Source organism: Pithys albifrons, chromosome 11, assembly GCF_047495875.1.
Source record: "Pithys albifrons albifrons isolate INPA30051 chromosome 11, PitAlb_v1, whole genome shotgun sequence".
NCBI classification, from domain to species: domain Eukaryota; kingdom Metazoa; phylum Chordata; class Aves; order Passeriformes; family Thamnophilidae; genus Pithys; species Pithys albifrons.
The window spans coordinates 25,180,638-25,203,163 of record NC_092468.1 but is presented as its reverse complement, the minus strand read 5'-3'; the positions used below and the strand labels follow the sequence as shown (position 1 = coordinate 25,203,163).

Genomic DNA, 22,526 nt, shown 5'->3' with positions numbered 1-22,526 from the left:
CTGGGCTGGCAGGGTTTGGGCTGCTGGGCTGGCAGGGTTTGGGGTGCGGGGCTGGCAGGGTTTGGGCTGCGGGGCTGGCAGGGTTTGGGCTGCGAGGCTGGCAGGGTTTGGGCTGCGGGGCTGTCAGGGTTTGGGCTGCTGGGCTGTCAGGGCTTGGATGCGGGGCAGGCAGGGTTTGGGGTGCTGGGCTGTCAGGGTTTGGGCTGCGGGGCTGGCAGGGCTTGGGCTGCGGGGCAGGCAGGGTTTGGGGTGCTGGGCTGGCAGGGTTTGGGGTGCTGGGCTGGCAGGGTTTGGGCTGCGGGGCGGGCAGGGTTTGGGCTGCGGGGCGGGCAGGGTTTGGGCTGCGGGGCGGGCAGGGTTTGGGGTGCGGGGCGGGCAGGGCTTGGGCTGCGGGGCAGGCAGGGCTTGGGCTGCGGGGCGGGCAGGGCTTGGGCTGCGGGGCGGGCAGGGTTTGGGCTGCGGGGCGGGCAGGGTTTGGGGTGCGGGGCGGGCAGGGTTTGGGCTGCGGGGCGGGCAGGGCTTGGGCTGCGGGGCTGGCAGGGTTTGGGCTGCGGGGCTGTCAGGGTTTGGGCTGCTGGGCTGTCAGGGTTTGGGCTGCGGGGCTGTCAGGGTTTGGGCTGCGGGGCTGTCAGGGTTTGGGCTGCGGGGCTGGCAGGGCTTGGACTGCTGGGCTGGGATCGTGACTCAGCATCTGCAAGATGTTTTTGTTAATGCTCAGGGCTCTCCAAGATAAAAATGAGAGAATTGGGTCTTTAGTGTCTCAGAGGGGCCAGAACTTCAGAGTGGCTGAGATCCTGTGGGACAATCCAGTGTCTGGATTCTGGGCACACTTCCAGGAGCCACAGGAATTCATTTCAACCCCTCAGACAAGACGTGTCCACATGTGGGGAGGGTTTGGCATCCTGGATGGGAAGGGGAGTTGGTTTGGGAGCAAAGTTTGGGCTGTGCTTTGGGGAGGGTTTGGCATCCTGGATGGGAAGGGGAGTTGGTTTGGGGGCAAAGCAGAAGTTAAACTCAGTACCAACACCCACTGTCAGGGCACAGGGAGCACCTTGGATGTCTCCAGAGCCACGAGCCCCAGGACAAGGAGCTCTGGGCTCTCAGGAACATGTCTCAGGTCCTGGCTGTGAATCTGTGGTCCCTGGGGTGGCCTGGGGTCCATCCTCCCCCAGGGGATGGTGCTGCCCCAGAGCTGCTGTTGAGACACGGATTCTTCTCTCCCTGGAGCTCGTTTGGGCTCTGTCCTTTTTGCCATGCCCTGGCCATGCTCCATTCTCCTTCATTCCCCTAATTAATAACAAACCTGAGCCTCTGGTGTTAATTGGAGCCCAGCAGGGCTGTGGCAGCTGGTGCCAGCCCTGGAAGAGGATTATCCACTTTCTGTTTCCCTGACTTCCAATGCCAGGGGGAGATCCAGCAGCACGAGGCTGTTTCCAAAGTCCTGACTGCAGAACCAGCCTTGGGGACATGAATCTGAGTCACAGAGAGAGTCAGGGAATGGTCTGGGTTGGAAGGGACCCCAAAGCCCACCCAGTGCCACCCCTGCCATGGGCAGGGACACCTCCCACCAGCCCAGGGTGCTCCAAGCCCTGTCCAACCTGGCCTGGGACACTCCCAGAGATGGAAATATATATATACAAATAAATATATATTGATTATAGAGTCTGTCAGTCTTGAGAGCTGACTTGGGTTTTTTTCCTTCCATATAATGTAGGGTCAGGCTTTATATCCCTGACAGGTTCTCCTGTGCCTTGACCTGCCACCTGCCTGTCTTGCAGAGGAATGTTAATGCTGGTCCCACACAGCACAGCCAGGAATGCCCAACCCACCCACTTTGCAGCTGAGGAGCAGCTGAAGGTGGAGTTTCTGCCTTCCAAAGGTCATGGAAAACAAACAGATGAAGCTCTTGGGAGCTGGGTTAAATCTGCCACTTCTGAGCATGGTATGTTGATTATTAAGGCATTTAAACAGACACATTGGTTTGTTCAAGGTGTTATCCTGGGGTGAGGGCAGGGAGCTGAGCTCTGGGAGAGCCCCAGTGCTGGGCCAGGACACCATCCATGTGCCTGGAGCTTTCATCTGCACCTCGAGGCCTCTGTGGGACCAGGCTGTGGGGAGATGCCTTCAGCAGTGACACCTCTGCCCATCATCCTGAGTGTTTGCTCCTTGGCTGCATCCCAGGCAGGTTTTCCTTGTGGCTGCAGGACGAGGCTGCTCCATCAGTTCTGTTTAACATCTTTATTGATGATTTAGATGAGGGGATTGAGTCCATCATCAGAAAATTTGCTGATGACACCAAGTTGGGAGGGAGTGTCGAGCTGCTGGAAGGCAGGAGGGCTCTACAGAGGGATCTGGACAGGCTGGAGAGACCTGGAGAAGGATCTAGACAGGGTAGAGGGCAGGAGGGCTCTGCAGAGGGATCTGGAGAGACTTGAGGGATGGGCTGATTCCAATGGGAGGAAGTTCAACAAGGCCAAGTGCAGGTCCTGCCCTTTGGCCACCCCAACCCCTGCAGCGCTCCAGGCTGGGCACAGAGTGGCTGGAGAGCAGCCAGGCAGAGGGACCTGGGGGGACTGAGGGACAGGAAGCTCAACAGGAGCCAACAGTGTGCCCAGGTGGCCAAGAAGGCCAATGGGATCCTGGCCTGGATCCAAACTAGCGTGGCCAGCAGGGCCAGGGCAGTGACCCTTCCCCTGGACTCTGCCTTGGGGAGGCCACACCTTGAGTGTTGTGTTCAGTTCTGGGCCCCTCAGTTGAGGAAAGAGATTGAGGGGCTGGAGCGGGGCCAGAGAAGAGCAACGAGGCTGGAGAAGGGACTGGATGTGGCACTGAGTGTCCTCTTAAACACCTCCAGGGACAGAGAATCCACCATGTCTTGATCCAACCCCACTGTGATCACCAGCCCTGGGCACTCAGTGCCCTGGATTGTTGATCCCAGTGGGGTTGGATCAAGGGTTGGACTTGATGATCTCAGAGGTCTCTTCCAACCCAACTGAGAAGAGAAGAGCAACGAGGCTGGAGAAGGGACTGGAGCACAAGCCCTATGGGGAGAGACTGAGGGAGCTGGGAGTGTTCAGCCTGGAGAAGAGGAGGCTCAGAGGTGACCTCAGCACTGTCTGGAACTGCCTGAAGGGAAGTTCTGGCCAGCTGGGGGTTGGTCTCTTCTCCCAGGCACTCAGCAATAGGACAAGGGGGCACGATGGGCTCAAGCTCTGCCAGGGGAAATTGAAGTTGGAGATGAGAAAGAAATCCTTTGCAGAGAGAGTGCTCAGGGATTGGAATGGGCTGCCCAGAGAGGGGGTGGATTCCCCATCCCTGGAGGTTTTTCAGCTGAGCTTGGCCGTGGCACTGAGTGCCATGATCTGGTAAAGGGACTGGAGTTGGACCAAGGGTTGGACTTGATGATCTCAGAGGGCTTTTCCAACCCAATCCATTCTATGATTCTGTGATCACCAACACTCTGCCTAATTGTTTGCTCCCTCCATCACTCCCATTTCCAGCTCAGATATTAAATAAGGCTCCTCAAAGGGGACCAAAAGAAATTCTCTTTGAGAATTATGTTTTGGGAGACCCTGTAGAGAAACCCATAAATTCATCAGGTGCAATGTGTAAAACCAATTAAAAATAATTGGGCCCGACACCAAGAGCGTTAAATGAGATTAAGAAAAGCTGAAAACAAATGGGCTCAGCATTTAATGAGATCATTGTGTTCCACACCCATCCCTTTCACCTTTTCTGGGTTTGTGGAATATTCCACCCACCACCTGCAGCCCCTGCAGGTTCCCACTTCACCTTTGCTTAGGGGATAAAGCTCCTGGGGCAGAGCCACTGCCCATCCCAGGGGGCTTTGGTGCCAACCAGGTGCAGCTGTGGGTGTCCCACAGCCATGCCAGCCCCAGGGGGGCCCATCCAGGGGCATCACAGAATAAATTATAGAGGTTATAAATCAAATTACAGTTCCAAGGGCCTGGAGTGACAGGGCAAGGGGAATGGCTTCAAACTGACAGAGAGGAGGGTTGGATGGAATATTGGGAAGGAATTCCTGGCTGGGAGGGTGGGCAGGCCCTGGCACAGGTGCCCAGAGAAGCTGTGGCTGCCCCAGCCCTGGGAGTGTCCCAGGCCAGGCTGGACAGGGCTTGGAGCACCCTGGGCTGGTGGGAGGTGTCCCTGCCCATGGCAGGGGTGGAACAAGATGAGCTTTAATGTCCCTTCCAACCCAAACCTTTCTATGATCCTATGATAGATATTCTGGCAGAGTGGGTGCCCTCCAGAGACCTCCCACAGCTCCAGTGCCACCCCAGAGCTGGGGGATCCTCAGCACCTGCCACAGGTTTCAATAAATGCCCTCCTGTGCTGCTGCCCCACGATACCCTCCCATGGCATTGGCATTTCCAACACTCTTGCACTGCTCCCCTGGAAGGGTGGGCAGGCCCTGGCACAGGTTGGGCAGAGAAGCTGTGGCTGCCCCAGCCCTGGGAGTGTCCCAGGCCAGGTTGGACAGGGCTTGGAGCACCCTGGGCTGGTGGGAGGTGTCCCTGCCCAGGGCAGGGGGTGGCATTTGATGACCACGGGACCCACTGTGGGCACAGCACCCACTGCAGGCACAGCACCCACTGTAGCTTGTTCCTCCACGTTCCCCTGGGTGCTGGAAGCCCTGAGGACCCTCCCCATCTCTGGACTGACTTGTGCCATCCCAGTTGGCAGGAACTGATGGCCAATGGAACAAGAAAGTTCATGCAGCAAAGTCACTTCATGGTCAAGGCCCACCTGCTCCTTGGCTGTAATTTGGGGCTGGAAAAGCCCCCAAAGGGGCTGTTTGCCAGGGGGAAGCTGCTCTGAGAGGCCCCAGCTGGAAAGAGCAGGGAGGGACAGAAATGAGGCCAGACAAAGCACACCCAGTTGCTCTCAGGCTGATATGTAGATTTATGCAGAAAACAAATATAAAGAGCTGCATCTGTTGCAAGTGGAGTATAATTCATCATCAGGGAAGAGGCTGCTTTCCTCCCAGCCACATTTGCTGTAGTTACATATTTTATTGTCTCTGGGTTTGTGTCATGAGGGGCTTGGGGGGGGTGTTGAAGTTACATTTCTTTCTTTGCATATAGATGAGTACAAACCCTCTTCCAGAGCAGATTCCTGATGTGGCACATCAGGAACCTCTGGCCATGGGCTCCTGGGGGTGTTTTGCAGAACCAAGTGGGGAGAAGCCAGCAAGGAGCCTTTGAACAGTTGGGGGTGAGAACAGGTATGGATTTCCTGGCCTTTCCCTGTTTGCATCTGGTTAGTCCTCTGCATCCCAAGGGATCCATGAGGAGCAGCTGAGGGAGCTGGGAGGGCTCAGCTGGAGAAAAGGAGGCTCAGGCGGGATCTTCTGGCTCTGCAATCCCTGCCAGGAGGGGGAGCCGGGACAGGGGGTCGGGCTCTGCTCCAGGAACAGGGACAGGAGGAGAGGGCAGGAATGGCCTCAGGCTGGGCCAGGGCAGGGGCAGGGGACACAGCAGCAGGAATTTCTGCCTGGAAAGGGTGGGCAGGCACTGGAGGGAGTTTGGAGTGCCCAGCCCTGGAGGTGCCCAAGGCAGTACTGGCCATGGCACTCAGTGCTCTGGGCTGGGGCACAAGGTGGGCATGGGGCACAGGGTGGGCTCCAGGGGCTGGGAGGGCTTTGCCAAGGTGGGCATTGGGCACAGGGTGGGCTCCATGGGCTGGGAGGGGTTTGCCAAGATAGGCACTGGGCACAGGGTGGGCTCCATGGGCTGGGAGGGCTTTGCCAAGGTGGGCATTTGGCACAGGATGGGCTCCAGGGGCTGGCAGGGCTTTGCCAAGGTGGGCATTGGGCACAGGGTGGGCTCCATGGGCTGGAAGGGCTTTGCCAGCCTCAGTGACTCTGGGGCTGCCCTGTGGGCACACACCCCAAGCCAGGGTTGGGGCAGAACTTCAGGGGAGACCACCAGGAATGGGTCAGTGGTCTCAGTGGGACCTCTCCAAGGACAGCTCCCACAGTCCCAGAATCACGATGGTTGGAAAAGCTCTCCAAGGCCCCCACGTCCCACCTTCTCATCACCCAAAGCAGGAAGGCAGAGGGAAGGGGCAGACAGGGAAACACACAAGTCCAGGGAAGATGCCACGGCCCTGCCACACACCCAGCACTGCCTGTGGCCAAAGAAAGGGCAGGGCAAGCTGGGCAGGGCAAGCTGGGCAGGGAGTTGGGTCTTGCCCCTGAGACTGGGAAGTGAAAAAGGGACTCCAGTAAGAGCAGCTCGTCCTCAGCCTCTTTATTGAGCTGTTATGGTAATATTGCCTGGCTGAGAAGGGCTGGATTAAGCACATCATAAATCATTAGAGAAAAGCAGAGCAGCAAAACGTCCTCCTGCAAACCTGAACTGCATCTAAATGCAAAGGGGCTCGTGAAGACGCAGAGACAGAGAGACAACAAAAGGTAATTGCCCTTGGCTGGAACCTGCAAACGGCAACAGTTGTGGCTCAGAGTGAAATGCCGATTGAGCTGATCGATGGAACTTGATCCCACCCTTTGAGGGGCACCTGCAGCAACCCCTCTGTCAGCAGGGATTGCCCTTTCCCCTCTCCTGGTGCCCTGTGTGTGCCAGGCTCTGGTTGCTTCAGGCTGGGATTGATTCTGTGTGATCTGAACCCACCTCTGGGCTGAGCTCAGAGGGGTGACAGGAAGGTAAATGTGAGGAACAGCTGGGGAAGGAATAGTGTAACTTTATTTTTCCAGACCATTTTCTGTGGCTCTCAATGAATGGGTTTGGGCAAGAAATGATTCACTGTAAGATATTTATGGCCCCAGGAAAAAAAAAAAAAACAACAAAATCTAAATCAGGCAGAGGGTGGAGCACCTGGGATGCAACAGAAACTTGGGAGGAATTCCTGAATGTTTATTCTTCTCTCAACATTATCCAGCTCAGGCAGCTGGGATGAACCTGCTGTGGTTCTGCTGGAGCCAGCACGGTCTTCCCTGGATTTTTTAAACCCTCAAAGCCCCCCAGGGAGAACCAGAGGCCCCCCCAAGGCAAATCACACAAACCTTAATGAAGCTGAGCCTTCCCTAAGGGGCTGATTCCTGCCCAAACGTCGTGGGCAGGAGGGGCTGTGGGGCAGGATCGCTGCAAACCCTTCTCAGCAGGCACTGAAATCCAGGAGTTAATGCATTTAGAGGGACCAACATAAATATTAAGATTCAGCAGGGCTCTGTGGACTCTGCATTTGAAATATTCCAGCTATTTCCCTGCTTGCATTCCTTACCCACGTGCCTTCCAAACCAGTTTAGAGAAGGTCTTTTTTTTGCCTTGGCCTTAATGATTACACCGAATTCCAGAGGCTGTTGGACAGATAAGGAGGATGCTTTTTGACCTTGTTTTTGTTTGCCCTGTGCTTTACTGGCCCTCCTGTGCCTGCCAGCCCTGGCACACTGGGATGCCCCATCCCTGGGAGTGCCCAAGGCCAGGCTGGACAGGGCTTGGAGCAGCCTGGGCTGGTGGGAGGTGTCCCTGCCCATGGCAGGGGTGGCACTGGGTGGGCTTGGAGGTCCTTCCAACCCAAACCATTCTGGGATTCTGTGATTCATCCTCCATCATGTAGCAAATAATTCAGAGGAAAACCAGTTGGGGAAGGATCAGCTCTTTTATTTTCCACTTTGAACAAAGAAAAGGAGACAAAGTGGTCTTTGGGGGTGTTTTGGGACAGAGCAATGGCCATTTTTAATGCCTCAGTGGCACTGAGTGGCCACTGTTGGCAGTGGCCTCACTGGTCCCTGTGTGTGGGGAGGACTTGGGGGAGGTCTGGGTTCCTCCAGGGAAGGTCTGGCAGAGATTTGGAGCCATCCCTGGTGGTCTGGGCTCCTCCAAGGAAGGTCTGGCAGAGGTTTGGAGTCAACCCTTGTGGTCTGGGCTCCTCCAAGGAAGGTCTGGCAGAGGTTTGGAGCCATCCCTGGTGGGAGGTCTGGGCTCCTCCAGGGAAGCCCTGGCAGAGATTTGGAGCCATCCCTGGTGGTCTGGGCTCCTCCAAGGAAGGTCTGGCAGAGGTTTGGAGCCATCCCTGGTGGTCTGGGCTCCTCCAAGGAAGCCCTGGCAGAGGTTTGGAGCCATCCCTGGTGGTCTGGGCTCCTCCAAGGAAGGTCTGGCAGAGGTTTGGAGCCATCCCAACATCTTCTCTTGCTCTAAACACCAAACTCCAGTTTGGAGATTGAGCCCAAACTGCTGAACTCGACCTAAGAGAGGGGATTAGCTGTGAGATGCTGCTGTTGTCCCTCACCTCTGCCCCCTCCTGTGCCAGCAGAGGAGCTTTAATGAGAGTGTAATCACTGAGCCTCCTGCTGCCCCTGCGATTTCCCTCCCCCCTTATCCCCCCTCTAAATTAAGCAAAGGATTAATTTGCTAAATTGGAAGAGTTAAACCTGCAAATCCGACTGCACTGCACAACCCCAATGCCCACAAAGGTTTTGTTTGTGGCCACGAAGCCTCCCCGTGCCGTGCCATGGCACCCATGCCATGCCCTCTGCCTTGCCAGGGGGGCATCCAGCAATGCAGGGGGGGCTGCAGCCGCCTGGACCCCACCCCTGAGCCCTGCTGGGCTGCAGGTGAGTCCCTGCCATGGCCATTGGGAGCAAAATGACCTTGTTCTGTGTGGTTTTGGGGGGTGGTTTCTGCCTGGTTTGGTGCTGGAGGCTCAGCTGGAGGGGTGCCCAGGGCTGGCTGGCAGCATCCCTGGGCATCCCTGGGCTCCTGAATCCAAAGCCAGACCAGGAACTGGGATAATCTGAGTGGCCAGGGAGCACAGGATGTGATTTGTGGTTTTAAAGAGGAGCTGACCTTTTTTGTGTGAATGAGCTGTAGAAAAGCAGTGCAAGAGTGTTGGAAATGCCAATGCCAGGGAGGGTATCGTGGGGCAGCAGCACAGGAGGGCATTTATTGAAATGTGTGGCAGGTGCTGAGGTCCCCCCAGCTCTGGGGTGGCACTGGAGCTGTGGGAGGTCTCTGGAGGGGCACCCACTCTGCCAGAATATCTATCATAGGATCATAGAAAGGTTTGGGTTAAAAGGGACCTCAAAGCCCACCCAGTGCCACCCCTGCCCTGGGCAGGGACACCTCCCACCAGCCCAGGTTGCTCCAAGCCCTGTCCAGCCTGGCCTGGGACACTCCCAGGGCTGGGGCAGCCACAGTTTCTCTGGGCACCTGTGCCAGGGCCTGCCCACCCTCCCAGGGCAGTGTTTCTTCCTAATATTTTTTGCTGCCCCACTTTCCTCCTCCCCTGACCCAAAATCTTCAGCAGTTTAGCAGGAGAAAGAGCACATGAAACCCATTTTAGTCTGGGGGTGCACCAGTGCCAAACCAGTCCAGTGAAATAAATGTCATGGCTTGGGATAATCAGCAGCCTGGCTTAATGTTTTTAAACCAGCCCTGCATCCACCCCAAGGAAGGAATAAGGACCTTATTTTCATGATAAATTTCTGCTTCAGAATAAACTCCACATGCCTTGTTTGTATTAAACCCTCCTTTGCACTGAATAAAATAACTGTAAAGCACATTCTTGCATCTCCAGGGCTTGTGTTCACACTCCTCACCCTCGAAAATTCATTGGAATTTCAAGTTTTTCATTGCACTGCAGAAGGAACTTAGTTGATGGCTTGTAAAAGAGATAAATTACATCTGTGTTTTGAATAGCAATATCTGGTTTCCTCTCATGAAGGGTCGAGTGAAAATCTGTTCTCCATGTTTAATTAGAGATGTTGAGGGTTTGCTACAACATTCCAAGTGTTTGTATCTGTCTGCAGCAAAAAAAAAGGGTAAAAAAACCAGGAAAAACTTGGGAAAATGATCAGATGTGTGTGAGGTGTTAAACTCGTGAGGGAACACCTTCTTCTGAAGACAGGGAGGCATTTTCAAGGGCTGGGAGTATGAGATGCTCTCAGTGCTCTGGTGGCAGGGAAGCAAAGAAACCTCCCTAATCAATCAGCCACACTGAGATGTCCTATAAATAAAGCTTTCCACAGCCTGTGACTGCCAGACTGGAACCAGGGAACAGCTCCTCCCCTTTGCTCAGCACATATTCCCTTCTTGGGGTGGTGCTGACATTCAGAGAGACCCAAATAAAGAATTCCACCACGCAAAGTGTGGCAAGTGCCACCCCCCTCCCAACCTTACAGTTGTGCAAGTGGTAAAATCTGGTGCCAATGTAATTAATTCCCAGCATTTTGCTCCCTCCAGCCGGAATTATTTTTAAAAAAGCACTTTGTACAGTTCCTGAATTTTTTCTGGAGGTTCAACCCAAAGTGGTGGCAGCCTGGAAGGCAGGAGGGGACAGAGCTGGGAGCAGGGAGGAGGCTTTGGGCACAGCTGCTCTTGGTTGGCAGGAGGGCAAGTTGGGTTAATCTCTGCTGGTTACCTGGAAAGCTCCTGGTAGGGACTGAACCCCTGAGGTTAATCCCTCATAGGCCAAGCTGTATTATTGTTATTATTCCATGTGTCTCCCAGTCCCCTTCCATCCCTCAGGCCGTGCTGGGAGCCAGGAGCTCCTCCAGGAGAGCTGGGGGGGACTGTTCACAAAGGTTTGTAGGGACAGGATAAAAGGGGATGGCTTCCCACTGCCAGAGGGCAGGAATGGATGGGATATTGGGAAGGAATTCCTGGCTGGGAGGGTGGGCAGGCCCTGGCATAGGTGCCCAGAGCAGCTGTGGCTGCCCCATCCCTGGGAGTGTCCCAGGCCAGGCTGGACAGGGCTTGGAGCAGCCTGGGCTGGTGGGAGGTGTCCCTGCCCATGGCAGGGGTGGCACTGGGTGGGCTTTGGGGTCCCTCCCAACCCAAACCATTCTGGGTCTGATTCCCACCCCACAACAAGCTGGGAGAAGAGTGGGTGTCTCCACCACCCCCAAAGCATTCCAGCCCCAGCCTGTGCCCTGGTTCCCCACAGGTTATGCTGATCTTTTTCCTGCCTCATGGCCTTGTTTCCTGGTACCCCGAGCTCCTGGCACTGAACTGATGCCCATCCTGGTGGGCAGTGCCTGCTGCTGAGGAGCCCAGGGCTGGGCAGGGTTTGCAGTGGCAGAGCAGGCACATCCCCCCCAGTCTGTGTCTCTTGGGGAGGAACAGCTGCTTAGCAATGAGTTCCAAAGTCCCAGCAGTTAAGTGGCTCCAGATGTTTCCCTTCTCCCTCCTTCCCCTTGGAATAACTGACAGACCAGGCTGGACTTCAGGGAAGCACAAAGGAGGGAACCACCCTGCCCTGTGCCCACTGACTGGGGGGGTGTGCCATGTCCATGCCCTGGTGCCACCCTCCCCATCTGACCCAGCAGGGCATTTTTAAAGCCCACTGTGCTGGTTTGGGCTGGGGTGGAGTTAATTTCCCTCACAGTGTCTCGGGCAGGGCTGGTTTGGATTTGTGCTGAAAACAGCGTTGATAACACAGAGAGGTTTTTGTTCTTGCTGAGCAACCTCAAGGAGGTGTTTCTTACGTGGATTTCCCTGTTTCTGCCACAAACCACCAAATTTAATGTTTGAATTTTATTATAATTAAGACTACCTGCTGTTTCTCCCTCTGCCAGAACTTTACCATGCCCTAAACTTTCCCACAGTGTATCCCTTGGGTTTGGGCTGTGGGGATGTGCCACCCTGAGCTCAGAGGGCAGGAGGTGCTGCCACATCTCGGAGGGCAGGAGGTGCTGCCAAATCTTGGAGGGCAGGAGGTGCTGCCACATCTCAGAGGGCAGGAGGTGCTGCCCATCTCAGAGGGCAGGAGGTGCTGCCACATCTCAGAGGGCAGGAGGTGCTGCCCATCTCAGAGGGCAGGAGGTGCTGCCACATCTCGGAGGGCAGGAGGTGCTGCCCATCTCAGAGGGCAGGAGGTGCTGCCACATCTCGGAGGGCAGGAGGTGCTGCCCATCTCAGAGGGCAGGAGGTGCTGCCACATCTCGGAGGGCAGGAGGTGCTGCCACATCTCAGAGGGCAGGAGGTGCTGCCCATCTCAGAGGGCAGGAGGTGCTGCCACATCTCAGAGGGCAGGAGGTGCTGCCCATCTCAGAGGGCAGGAGGTGGTGCCAAATCTCAGAGGGCAGGAGGTGCTGCCCATCTCAGAGGGCAGGAGGTGCTGCCAAATCTCAGAGGGCAGGAGGTGGTGCCACATCTCAGAGGGCAGGAGGTGCTGCCCATCTCAGAGGGCAGGAGGTGCTGCCCATCTCGGAGGGCAGGAGGTGGTGCCCATCTCAGAGGGCAGGAGGTGCTGCCACAAGTCCCAACCCACGTGCTGAGGCTGCTCCTCTGTGTGATGAATGTTCCCCATTTCAGCCACACAACCTTAAAAGGTCTCCTTGCTGTGGGTTTGGGAACGGGAACGTTTGTGTGTTAAACTTGGCTCTGCTGACCCAGAATACAGAAAACTAGATTAGTTTTTTTTAGCAGAGTTATTTATAGGCGACTCTTAACTAGTTACTTGGAATTACTTTCAAAGAAGGAAAGAAATGGGGAGTGTGGAAGTTGGGGATTTGCAGCAGGCGCTTTGTGGTCCCTTGGGGGAGGGAGGGACGATGTCACTGAGTTGTCACTGGGCCTCTCTGCCAACCTGAGCACCCACTTCCCCATGCACAGACAGTGCCACCCCCTCTCCAAACCCATTTCCGTAAAATCATGGAATGGTTTGGATTGGAAGGGACCTCAAAGATCATCTTGTCCCATCCCCTGCCATGGGCAGGGACACCTTCCACTACACCAGGCAACCTGTGCCAGGGACTCACCACCCTCAGGGGGGAGAATTTTTTCCCAATAACCCATCTAAATCTGCCCTCTGTCAGTTTGAAGCCATTCCCTGTGTCCTGTCCCTCCATGCCTTGTCCCAAGTCCCTCTCCAGCTCTTCTGGAGCCACTTTAGGCACTGGAAGGGGCTCTCAGGTCTCCCTGGAGCCTTCTCTTCTCCACCCCCAGCTCTCCCAGCCTGTTCTACAGCAGAGGGGCTCCAGCCCTTGGAGCATCTCTGGGGCCTCCTCTGGAGTTGTTCCAACAGCTCCACATCCTTCAGGTGCTGGGGCTTGAGAGCTGGAGGCAGCTCTGCAGGTGGGGTCTTACCTGAGTGGGACAGAGGGCAGAATCCCCCCAAACACTGTGGGGTCAGCACAGGATGGGCTCGGGGGGCGTGTTTGGGGGTCACAACACTCATGGCCGGGGTGGTTTGGGGGTCACAGCACTCATGGCCAGGGTGGTTTGGGGGTCACAGCACTCATGGCCAGGGTGGGTTTGGGGGTCACAGCTCACATGGCCGGGGTGGTTTGGGGGTCACAGCACTCATGGCCAGGGTGAGTTTGGGGGTCACAGCACTCATGGCCGGGGTGGTTTGGGGGTCACAGCACTCATGACTGGGTGGGTTTGGGGGTCACAGCACTCATGGCCAGGGTGAGTTTGGGGGTCACAGCACTCATGGCCAGGATGGTTTGGGGGTCACAGCACTCATGGCCAGGGTGGGTTTGGGGGTCACAGCTCACATGGCCGGGGTGGTTTGGGGGTCACAGCACACAAGGCAGGGTCAAGCAACACCCCCAAATCCTTCTCCTCGAGGCAGCTGCCCAGTCCATTCCCTGCCCAGTCTGGATCTGTGCTTGGGATTGTCCCGCCCCAACTATGGAAATAAAAACACCAATCATTTTTTTGTAGAAGAAAAACCAGCTATAATAGTTACAATAACAACATGACTTAGTATCACAGTTTTAAAGAAAAATACAAAAAAATACAAATTTTTTACCCTATTTTCTCACGGCCAACGGCGGTTCCCGCAGCTCCCGAGCGGCGGAGCCTCCGCCCTGCCCTGCCGCGGGTCCCCCGCCCCGCCCGGCTCCGCCCGGCGCATCCCCCGCCCCGCAGCGCCCGGGGCCGCCCCGCCGGCGGCAGCTCCGGAGCGCGGGGGCGGCCCCGGGCCGGCGCTTCCCGTGCCCGGCGGGCAGCGCTGCGCTCCCGGCAGCTCCGCCACGGCTCCCTCCGCTTCTCTCCGCCAGGATTCCCGGGAGGATGGCATGGATTTAGGCAGCGACGCCGGCAGCAGCCGCTCCAGCTCGGAATCCAACTCCAGCAAAGCCACGCCGTGCTCGGAGGGCAAGTCCTCGCCGTCCCCCAGCAGCCTGGACCTGGCGGCGCTGGAGGACTCGGAGGAAGAGGAGGAGGAGGAGGAGGAAGGGGGGTACCTGCCGTCGCCGCCGCGCTGCCCCGCCGCCCATGCCCGGCGCTGCGGGTCCGTGCCCGCCGCGCCCCGGCGCTCCGCCCGCCCGCACCCGCGCCCGCACCCGCACCCGCCGGCCCGCACGGACGGCGCGCACAGCGCGGAGCGGCGGCGCGGGGCGGCCCCGGGGCCGGGAGGGCGCAGAGCCGGCGGGGCGAGGCCCCCCCGGGAGCCGCAGCCGCCCACCATGGACTGGGCAGCCCTGGAGAGGCACCTGGCAGGGCTGCAGTGCCGCGAGCAGGAGCGAAACCCCCGCGCCAACCCCGCGTCGGTGAGTGGGGAAGGGAAGGGAGGAGCGGGGGGCGCGTTTGGGGGGTCGGTGCTGCGGGTCGGAGCGGGGAATGGGTTTGCTCTGGTGGGATTTCACTCGGAGCGCTGCGTTCAGTCTGGGGTCTCCTGCAGAAGGATGTGGAGCTTTTGGAGCGAGTCCAGTGGAGGCCACGGAGATGCCCCAGGGCTGGATCCCTCTGCTCTGGGACTGGCTGGGAGAGCTGGGGTGGTCACCTGGAGAAGAGAAGGATCCAGGGAGACCTGAGAGCCCCCACCAGTGCCTAAAGGGGCTCCAGAAGAGCTGGAGAGGGACTTGGGACAAGGCATGGAGGGACAGGACATGGGCGTGTATGGCTTTAGGTTGAAGGAGAGTAGATTCGGATTGGATATTGGGAAGAAATTGTTCCCTGTGAGGGTGGGCAGGCCCTGGCACAGGTGCCCAGAGAAGCTGTGGCTGCCCCATCCCTGGGACTGTCCAAGGCCAGGCTGGACAGGGCTTGGAGCACCCTGAGCTGGTGGGAGGTGTCCCTGCCCATGGCAGGGGGTGGAATGACATGAGGTTTAAGGTCCATTCCAATGCATTCTATGATTCTCTGACTTTCCTGTTGGATCCTCGGCAGTGTTGGGAGCTGGTTCTCTGCTGCTCCAGGGATGGGGCAGTGGATGGTGTTGGTACCCAGTGGGAGTGAGGTGCCACCACCAGGCTGTCTCAGAGGTGGCTTCTTCTTGGAGAGGCCAAGGAACAGCAGCTTTTCCCAGGCTGGGAGCAGTGCCAGGCTGGTGGTGCATGTTCCCCTTTCCTAAGGCAAAGAACTTCCCTAAGAACCTGCTGTTTGCCAGCCAAGATGAACCCCCCAAGCGCTGGTTTACAGAACCCCCTGGAAATTGTGGTGTGATCTCATTATTTCCAGAGTGATTTAGGAATTACTCAGAACTTCTGATCTGCAGTGCTGGTTGTGTGAACAAGCACTGCAGACGCGGCGGTGACACGGCGCCGGTTGAGGCTCTTCCATAATGTATGAACTCAGAGGAATCCACAAAACCTCTTGAAAGCTCTGCAGGAGCCTTTGGATGCGCTGGAGCATGTGAGGAGCCGTGTGTGCCTCAGCAGCCAGACCCTGCAGCTCTGCCCCTGGCACAACTGGCTTCCTGGCATGAGCTTTTGGGGTTTTAAAAGGCATTCCATGCCTTGGCTTCCTGTGAAGTCATCGAGCTCAGGGAGGTGGGGATTTCCTCCCCAAACCCTTGAATTACTACTAATTGGTGACAAATCTGGGTGGGTGCTGGGCATGATGAGCAACTGAGGGATGAGTGGGACTGCTGCCATGTAAGGAAGCTTTTTTTCCAAAGCCTCCTTTGGAAACGTTGTAGCCTCAGTGCCCTGAGGAACTGACAGGTAACATCCTTTAATTACAGTCATTTGTGCAGAAACTCAGCTTAAAAAAAATACCCACCTCATTTTTGTGGTTTGGGAGCTCATTTCTCCAGCCTTATCTGATGAACTGCTGGCAGCACCCACTGCTGGAAACTCTTTGCCTGCAGGCATGTGCTTCACCAGGTGAGCTGTCACCTCAGGAATTCTGTGTGCTCACCTCTGTCAGGGTTTTCCTCCTCCATCCCTCCCTTCGCTCCTGCAGCACAAAAGCTCTGGAAGGAGTTCCCGCTGCCTCACGCCCTGACTTGTCCTGCACAGAGCTGGGTTTGCAGCTTTGCTCTGCAGACCCAGAGCTCCCCAGCAGCTCCAGGAGCTGGTGATGGACACGCAGGTTTGGGAATGGAGGAGCCCAACACCTTGAGAGCATCTCCCGTGAGTGAGACTGAGCTGCTGCTTCTCTCACACCCACAGCAACTGGAGGTTTCTGCTCTGCAGACATTGAGTTTTTCCCTGTGTGTGGCTCTGGAGGGATTTCCCTCACCCCTCCACCCCACTGGCTGTCCTGGAGGCACCTGAGAAGGCTCTTGGTTTGCTTCCCATCCTTGTCTTTGCTCCAGGATTCACCTTCCCCAGGCTCACAGTGGGGAGGAGGAGGAGAAGGAAATATTCCAGCTCTGCTCCTTCTGCTTCCCACCTGGATCAAAGGGGAAGAAAGGGCTGTTGGCAGCAGCCCAGACCCTGCTGGGGAGGGACATTTCACCTCCTGGCTGGCTCAGAAGGGGTGTTTGATGCCCCCATGGTACCTCCTGCCCCCTTTGGGCTGTGTCTGTGACACCCAGTATTCCCCACAGGCTGCGTGGACTCAGTACCTTCAAAGCTAAACCAGACTGAGGAGAAAATCTCTGCTTTTATTTTTGTTTTTCCTGCCCTTGACATTTCCCTGCGGTTCAGCCTCTTGCTGTTTATAACAAAGCCTTGCCTTGCGCTGCTGGAAGCCCAAGTGTTTGTAAACATGGAAATCATGGAGCGAAACCAGCCAGGAAGCGAGTTCAGAGAAGGTGGACTGGGCTGCTCCAGCTGCTCCAGAGGATCTCAGGAAAAGGGAAATTACACTGGTACAGGCCTTGGCTGGTGTGGTCTGAAATCATCTCCCCACCAGGGATGGGATGGGAAAGCAGCTTTGAGTGGACGTGTTCCTCAGGCTGGTTTGTGTTCCCAGGAATCCAGCACGGATGTTTGTTGGGGAAAACAGAGTTCTTTCTGCTGTCAGGACCTCTGTTTAATTGCTTTTATGGTGCTCCAGGAGAAGGCAGGGAGGGGGTCCCTGCACTGGGCCAGCAGTGACCATCACAGCTCGGGCTGGGCCCAGCTTTGCTGCCCACTGGTGCCAGGAGAGGAGCCCTGGCTGCTCCATGTCCCCTCCCTCCAGCTTCCCAACCTGCTTTGGGGCATTTCTGGTGGTCCCCAAACCTGCAGTGCCCGTGCTGTGTCCCTGCCAGCCCACAGTGACCTGTGCCAAGCCCTTGCTGAGGGACATTGGTCAGGTTGGAGTCACAGGAGAAGGAAATTCTCACTTGTATGGAAGCTCAGAGGTGGTTTTAGGAGGTTTTCCAGGCAAGGAAGATCTGGGCTGAAATGCAGGGAGGGGTTGGGAATCCTGCAGCAGGACTAAATATCAGTGCAGCTGATGAGGGGCCTTGGGACCCCTCTGGGGGTGCCCAGATCTGCCCCAGGGTGCTGGGAAGGCTGGAGAAAGGGATGTTCATCCCATGGAAATGCCTACTGGTTGGCTTCCAGGTGCAATTACACAGAGGCAGGAGGGCCAAGGCTGCCTGCTCAGCTTGCTGGCAGGGTCCTGGTGGCTGAGAAATCCCCACCAGGAAGAGTCTGGGAGCTGCTGCTGGGCAGGGACAGCCCCATGAGGGAAGGGATGCTGCTGAGGGTACCCCTGGAGCAGGTGGGTTGGACAGTGCTGTGCTGTGGATCTGTCCATCCTGGCCATGCCAGATCCTTGTTCTCAAGGTGTGGGCTTCTGTAATGCCACCCTGATGCCACAGGGGTCTGGTGGCTCTGGGAGGTCCACATGGGCCCATGGGAAGAAGATGTCTAGAAATGGAGAGCAGTAACTACTTTCTCCCCAAATAAAGGAGAAATGGCTGTTTTTGGAGCTGCACTTGGTCAGATGAGGTGCCTGCAAGCCCAGTAGGTCGTGTTAGATGGTTCTTGAGTCCTCTGTGCTCTGCCTAAGAGAGGAAACCACATCTTTTCTGCAGGCAGTGGATGCTCAGCAGGTTCATTAGGGAGCTGCTCGGAGCAGTCTCATCACCCAGCTGTGTGAATCCACCCCCTCCCATTTTTCCCTCTCCCCCCTTTCTCCACTCCTGGCTGTCTGCAGTGTGCTGGGAGATGATTTATGGCCCTGAGGAGCCGTGGAGGTGCAGGGGAGGCAGCGCGGCTTCGCTAATGGCTCCAATAAAATCCAAAGCTGCCTTAATGGTTTTAATATTCTTCCCATTGCAGCTCCGAGGATGGTAATTACAATCAATGGGATGTATTGTCTGAGAATAATATCTGCAAATTCCACAGTCAATTAAAACAACACTTGCAGGAGGGGAAGTGGCTCGGACAGTGACTTGTCCTCACCCAGAGAGCGAGGTGCTCGTGCCAGGCTGGGCATGGCTGGCACTGCTGAGGGCATTGTGCTGCCCACAGAGCTTATTGCAGGCAGTGCTGATAAAAGCTCATCCCTGCAGCTTCCAGGACTTCAGCAGGAGCCTTTTGTATGGGTAAGGTGTGCTGGAGCCTCTGTTTTCTCTTTGCATCACTGAAATATTTTCACCTTGGATTGATGCCCATGGTTTGGTCCCTCTGGTGGTAAATCCAGCGGGTCCCACCTCAGCACTGTGTGCAGACACATCACTTGGCCCTGGTGCTTGTGCATTTACAGTGTGTTAGGGAGTGAAATTTGTTTCCTTCTGAAATTTGTCTCCTTCTGACTCACTTGGCCCTCAGGGTTGTCTTGGGCCAGCAGAGGTGGGCACGGTGCTCCTGCTCTGCTCAGAGCTGGTTTGATGGGTGTCCAGCTGCCCCTGGAGGTCTGCAGAGCACACTGGGGAGGGCCTGAAAGGCAGCAAAGAAGGTCCAGAGCTGGTGGTGACAGTCCTAAACTCACCACGTGTAGGCTGGAGAAGTTTCAGGGCTGCATTTGGAAACAGCTGGAAACCCCCTGGAGGTGTTTGAAGGCCACGTGGATGTGGCACTTGGGGCCATGGTCCTGTGTGAATGTGGTGGTGGTGGGTGAACAGCTGGGTTTGGTGGCCTTAGAGGGCTTTTCCAACCCTAATGATTCCATGATTCTATGAAAGGTCTAACCCAGGAGATGCCAAAGGCATGGAAGTTATGATGGACCATGGAAGTCTCTGTTTCTTCTGCCCGTGGCTTTAGTGGTGTCTCCCCTCAGGGCTGCTGAAAGTTTGAAGTGAATTCAAAGTATCTGTTGCAGTGTGGGGGTGAAATCTTTGAATAATTTATTAATTGGCCAGGGCAGGGCTCTGGTTTTGCTGGGACAGAGGAGCTGTTGTGGGAGGAGAAAAGCACAGACCAGGCTGGCCAGAGGAAGGAGGGAGATGGAGCCAGGAGTGGTGTCCCTGCACCCACCAGCTGCTTGTTAACACCTGGTGAGAGTCTTGGTGTGGCACAAGTGTTGGGAAAGTGGATTGGGATCAAGCTTGGGATGAAGCTACACTCTCAGTATAAAGCTTTGGTCCACCTCGGAGTGCTGTGCCAGCACTTTGAGACCAAATAATGGCCTTGAAGATCAGCAGAGTGTTTGTTCTCACTTCAGATAGGCAGTAAGTGCTGGACTGAGCTCTGCTGAAGTGTTGGATTCTTCGTGCCCAGGTGATGTGTGGTGTTGTCTTGGCTGGGAGTGTTGGGAGCAGGGACTGACAGCAAAGCTTTGGTGCCTGGAGCAATTTTTCCCAGACAGGAGCTGTCAGTGTGTTCACTTCTGACACATCATTTCCAAGCCCAAACCTCTGCCTTGCAGGAAATTGCATTTCTGTCATTCCCACAGTGCAGAGGCCTGGCAAGACCTTCTCCGTGCCCCTGACAGCTCCTTCACCTCTTGGTCTGACCATCTGACTCTTCTCCAGGCAACTGGAGAAAGTCACAGTCATGATGAGGGGGCTCCTCAGGGCAGTTAATTTGATTTAAGGCTCTGACATGAAAACAAACCTTTCACCTGTGGGAAATACTCTGATTTCAGGCAAACCAGGGGTTTGTGTTTACCTGTGCCAGTGTCCCTGGGGTGGGACCTGCAGGAATCGGGACAGTGCTGCACTTTGGCCACTTCCACCCAGCTCAAAGGTTAAGGGAGGCTGCTGAAGGTCTTAGTGATCCTGCCATTCATGACATTCAGCTGAGGAAAACCTCCAGGAATTCCCAATTCCTGTTCCTTGATGAGCTTGGGGATTGGTTCCTTGGTGATCACCCAGGAGAGGTGTGTGTTTGCTGCTTCCAAAGCCAGCCCAGGCAGAGCCCCTGAGCAAGAACTTCATTTCCACTGTTGCTGCACAGCCTGTCAGTGCAGCAAGTGCTCCAGGGTGGCAGCACGTGGGGTGTGCCCTGAGGAAGGATTCTGCTCCGTGTGAGTGTTCCTGGCATGGGAATTCCTGGGGGATGGACCCCCGTGAGCTGGCAGTGCCTCCCAGTCGGCTGGTGAGTGGCTGTTCCTCTGGGATGTGGGATGGATGAGCAGGCAAAGCTGAGCAGGTTGGGTTGTTCAGTGCTGTTGGTGCTGCAGCTCCAGGAAATCATCTCCTGGATCCAGGAAATCATCTCCTGCCTGAGCAGGGCTGGGGTGGTGGTGGAGCTCTGCCTGGGGAAGGGTCTGTTTGGCCTCCATGGCTTTGGGCATCCTGAGTGGCAAATGCCAAGGCTTTCCAGGGAGAGAAGTGAAACTTTATGCCAAGCAACATTTTTAAGGTCTCCTAACATCATTTTGGTGGGGAAATCTCACAGTGGGGGGATCCTGGAGCTCTGTGCCCTCCCGAGCTGTGCCTCCATGAACCCTCTGAGTTCCCACAGAAAACAGAGTCTGGGCTGACAGAGCAGCAGGAATTCTCTGCCAGCACAACAATTGTGCCCTTCTGCACCTATTTCTTCATATCAGGGGTGATAAATGCCAAGCTGGGGGGGGGTTGAAGCCTCAGAGCTGACCTGGGCTGGGCCAAACTGGTGGTTTGATGGGAGATGGGGTAGGATGGAGTGTCTGGAACACCTGGAACTCTGGAAAATCCTGCATGTGGAGAGAGAAATTACAGGCAGAGGGCACTTAAAGCCATATGGAAAGGGTTTATTCAGTGCAATCAAAGCACAGTTGCAGATCTGAGGAGCACTTGAAAGGCAGAATCGTCCTGACCCCCAAGCTGGGGGTGACAGTTGTTGCTCAGGGACCTTTCTGCTGCAAGTCCTTATTTGAATATTCCAAGTGATGCTCCAAATACCCCCAAACCTTTCAGAGTGGGCTTTTATTACCAGCAGAATTGGCTTAGCAGGGGCAGGACAAGAATTACTGTGATTTATTTCTTTATTCCTCTCTGGCTGCACTCGAGGTGGGTTTGCTTTAACTGGGTGGCAAATCAAGAGCAGTACTTGGTTATTTTCTAAAGGTTTTGTAGAGACTGGAAGGAAATGCCTGGAATTCTGACTGTGGGCAGGGAATTATTTCTGCTGCTCCTGAAAAATCAGTAGAATTAAGGTCAGTGGGATAAAATCCTGATCTCCTGCTTGGAGCACTGAGCCAAGCAATGCTCCTGTGAGAACCTGCTTTATTTTTGGGGGGAAGGGAAAATCAGCTTTCTGAGCTCCAAAGCAGTTTGTGTTTGGACACCACAGATCCCCTTTCTTGTGTCAGGAGAGTTTCTGTCTGGTGCCTGTTTTAACAAATAAGGTTCTAAGTGTGAGTTACTGTGTTTGCAGCAAGGCCAGGTGTGGTGGTGCAGCCCAAGGGGGGCTTGAAAGGAGCATCTTTTCCTTTTTGTGGGGGGATAAAAGGACTTTTATGATGCTTTTTTTGAGGGGAAACCCTGTTGTGAAGGGGTATAAAATCCCTTCTTAAGTTACAGAAGTTTGGTAGAATCACCACTGGGTGTAAATCTGATTTTCCAGTTTCTCCCACTGTCTTACTGTAAGTTTTTCTTTTCTAAGCCAAAGAGCTGTTTCAAATAATCCCATCCTTTGGTCAGTTTGGTGTTTTCCAAGGTTGGCCACCATGATCCAGGGATTCCTGTGGGGCAGAGGCTGCTCCCCATTCCCAGCCAGGCAGAGAACTCTGCTGGGGGAGCTCTGGCTTCTCCAGCCCTGGAGTTTGGGCTCCTTGGGCTGTTCAATCTGCAGATAATTCTGCTTTTTTGTGAGAGGTTTCCTCAGTTCTAACTAAAAAGGTTTAGAATTGTTCCTCCCAAAAGCACAGCACCCACTTCTTCCTGGAAAACCACTTTTCCTCCTGTTGTTGCCTTAGACATGAGGTGCTCCAGGATCCTCCTTCTCCTCGAGGGTTTCCAGGTTTTTCACACCCTTGGAGCATTTTGGGGGGTTTGTCTTTCCCTTTTGTGCCCCAGAAATGTGGGTTTGCAGCTCAGTGATCTCCACATCTCCTTCCAATGAC

At 55.6% G+C, this 22,526-nt stretch overlaps 1 protein-coding gene across 2 annotated transcripts in view; it reads left to right on the top strand.

Moving 5' to 3' along the window:
• Positions 1 to 22,526, top strand: part of SCHIP1 (schwannomin interacting protein 1) — a 99,084-nt gene that overhangs the window by 43,929 nt on the left and 32,629 nt on the right. For both annotated transcript variants that reach the window (XM_071566715.1, XM_071566716.1), the window contains one exon: positions 13,991 to 14,482. In XM_071566715.1, the coding sequence (XP_071422816.1) occupies positions 13,991 to 14,482 (492 nt within the window). The remainder of the gene's footprint in view (positions 1 to 13,990; positions 14,483 to 22,526) is intronic.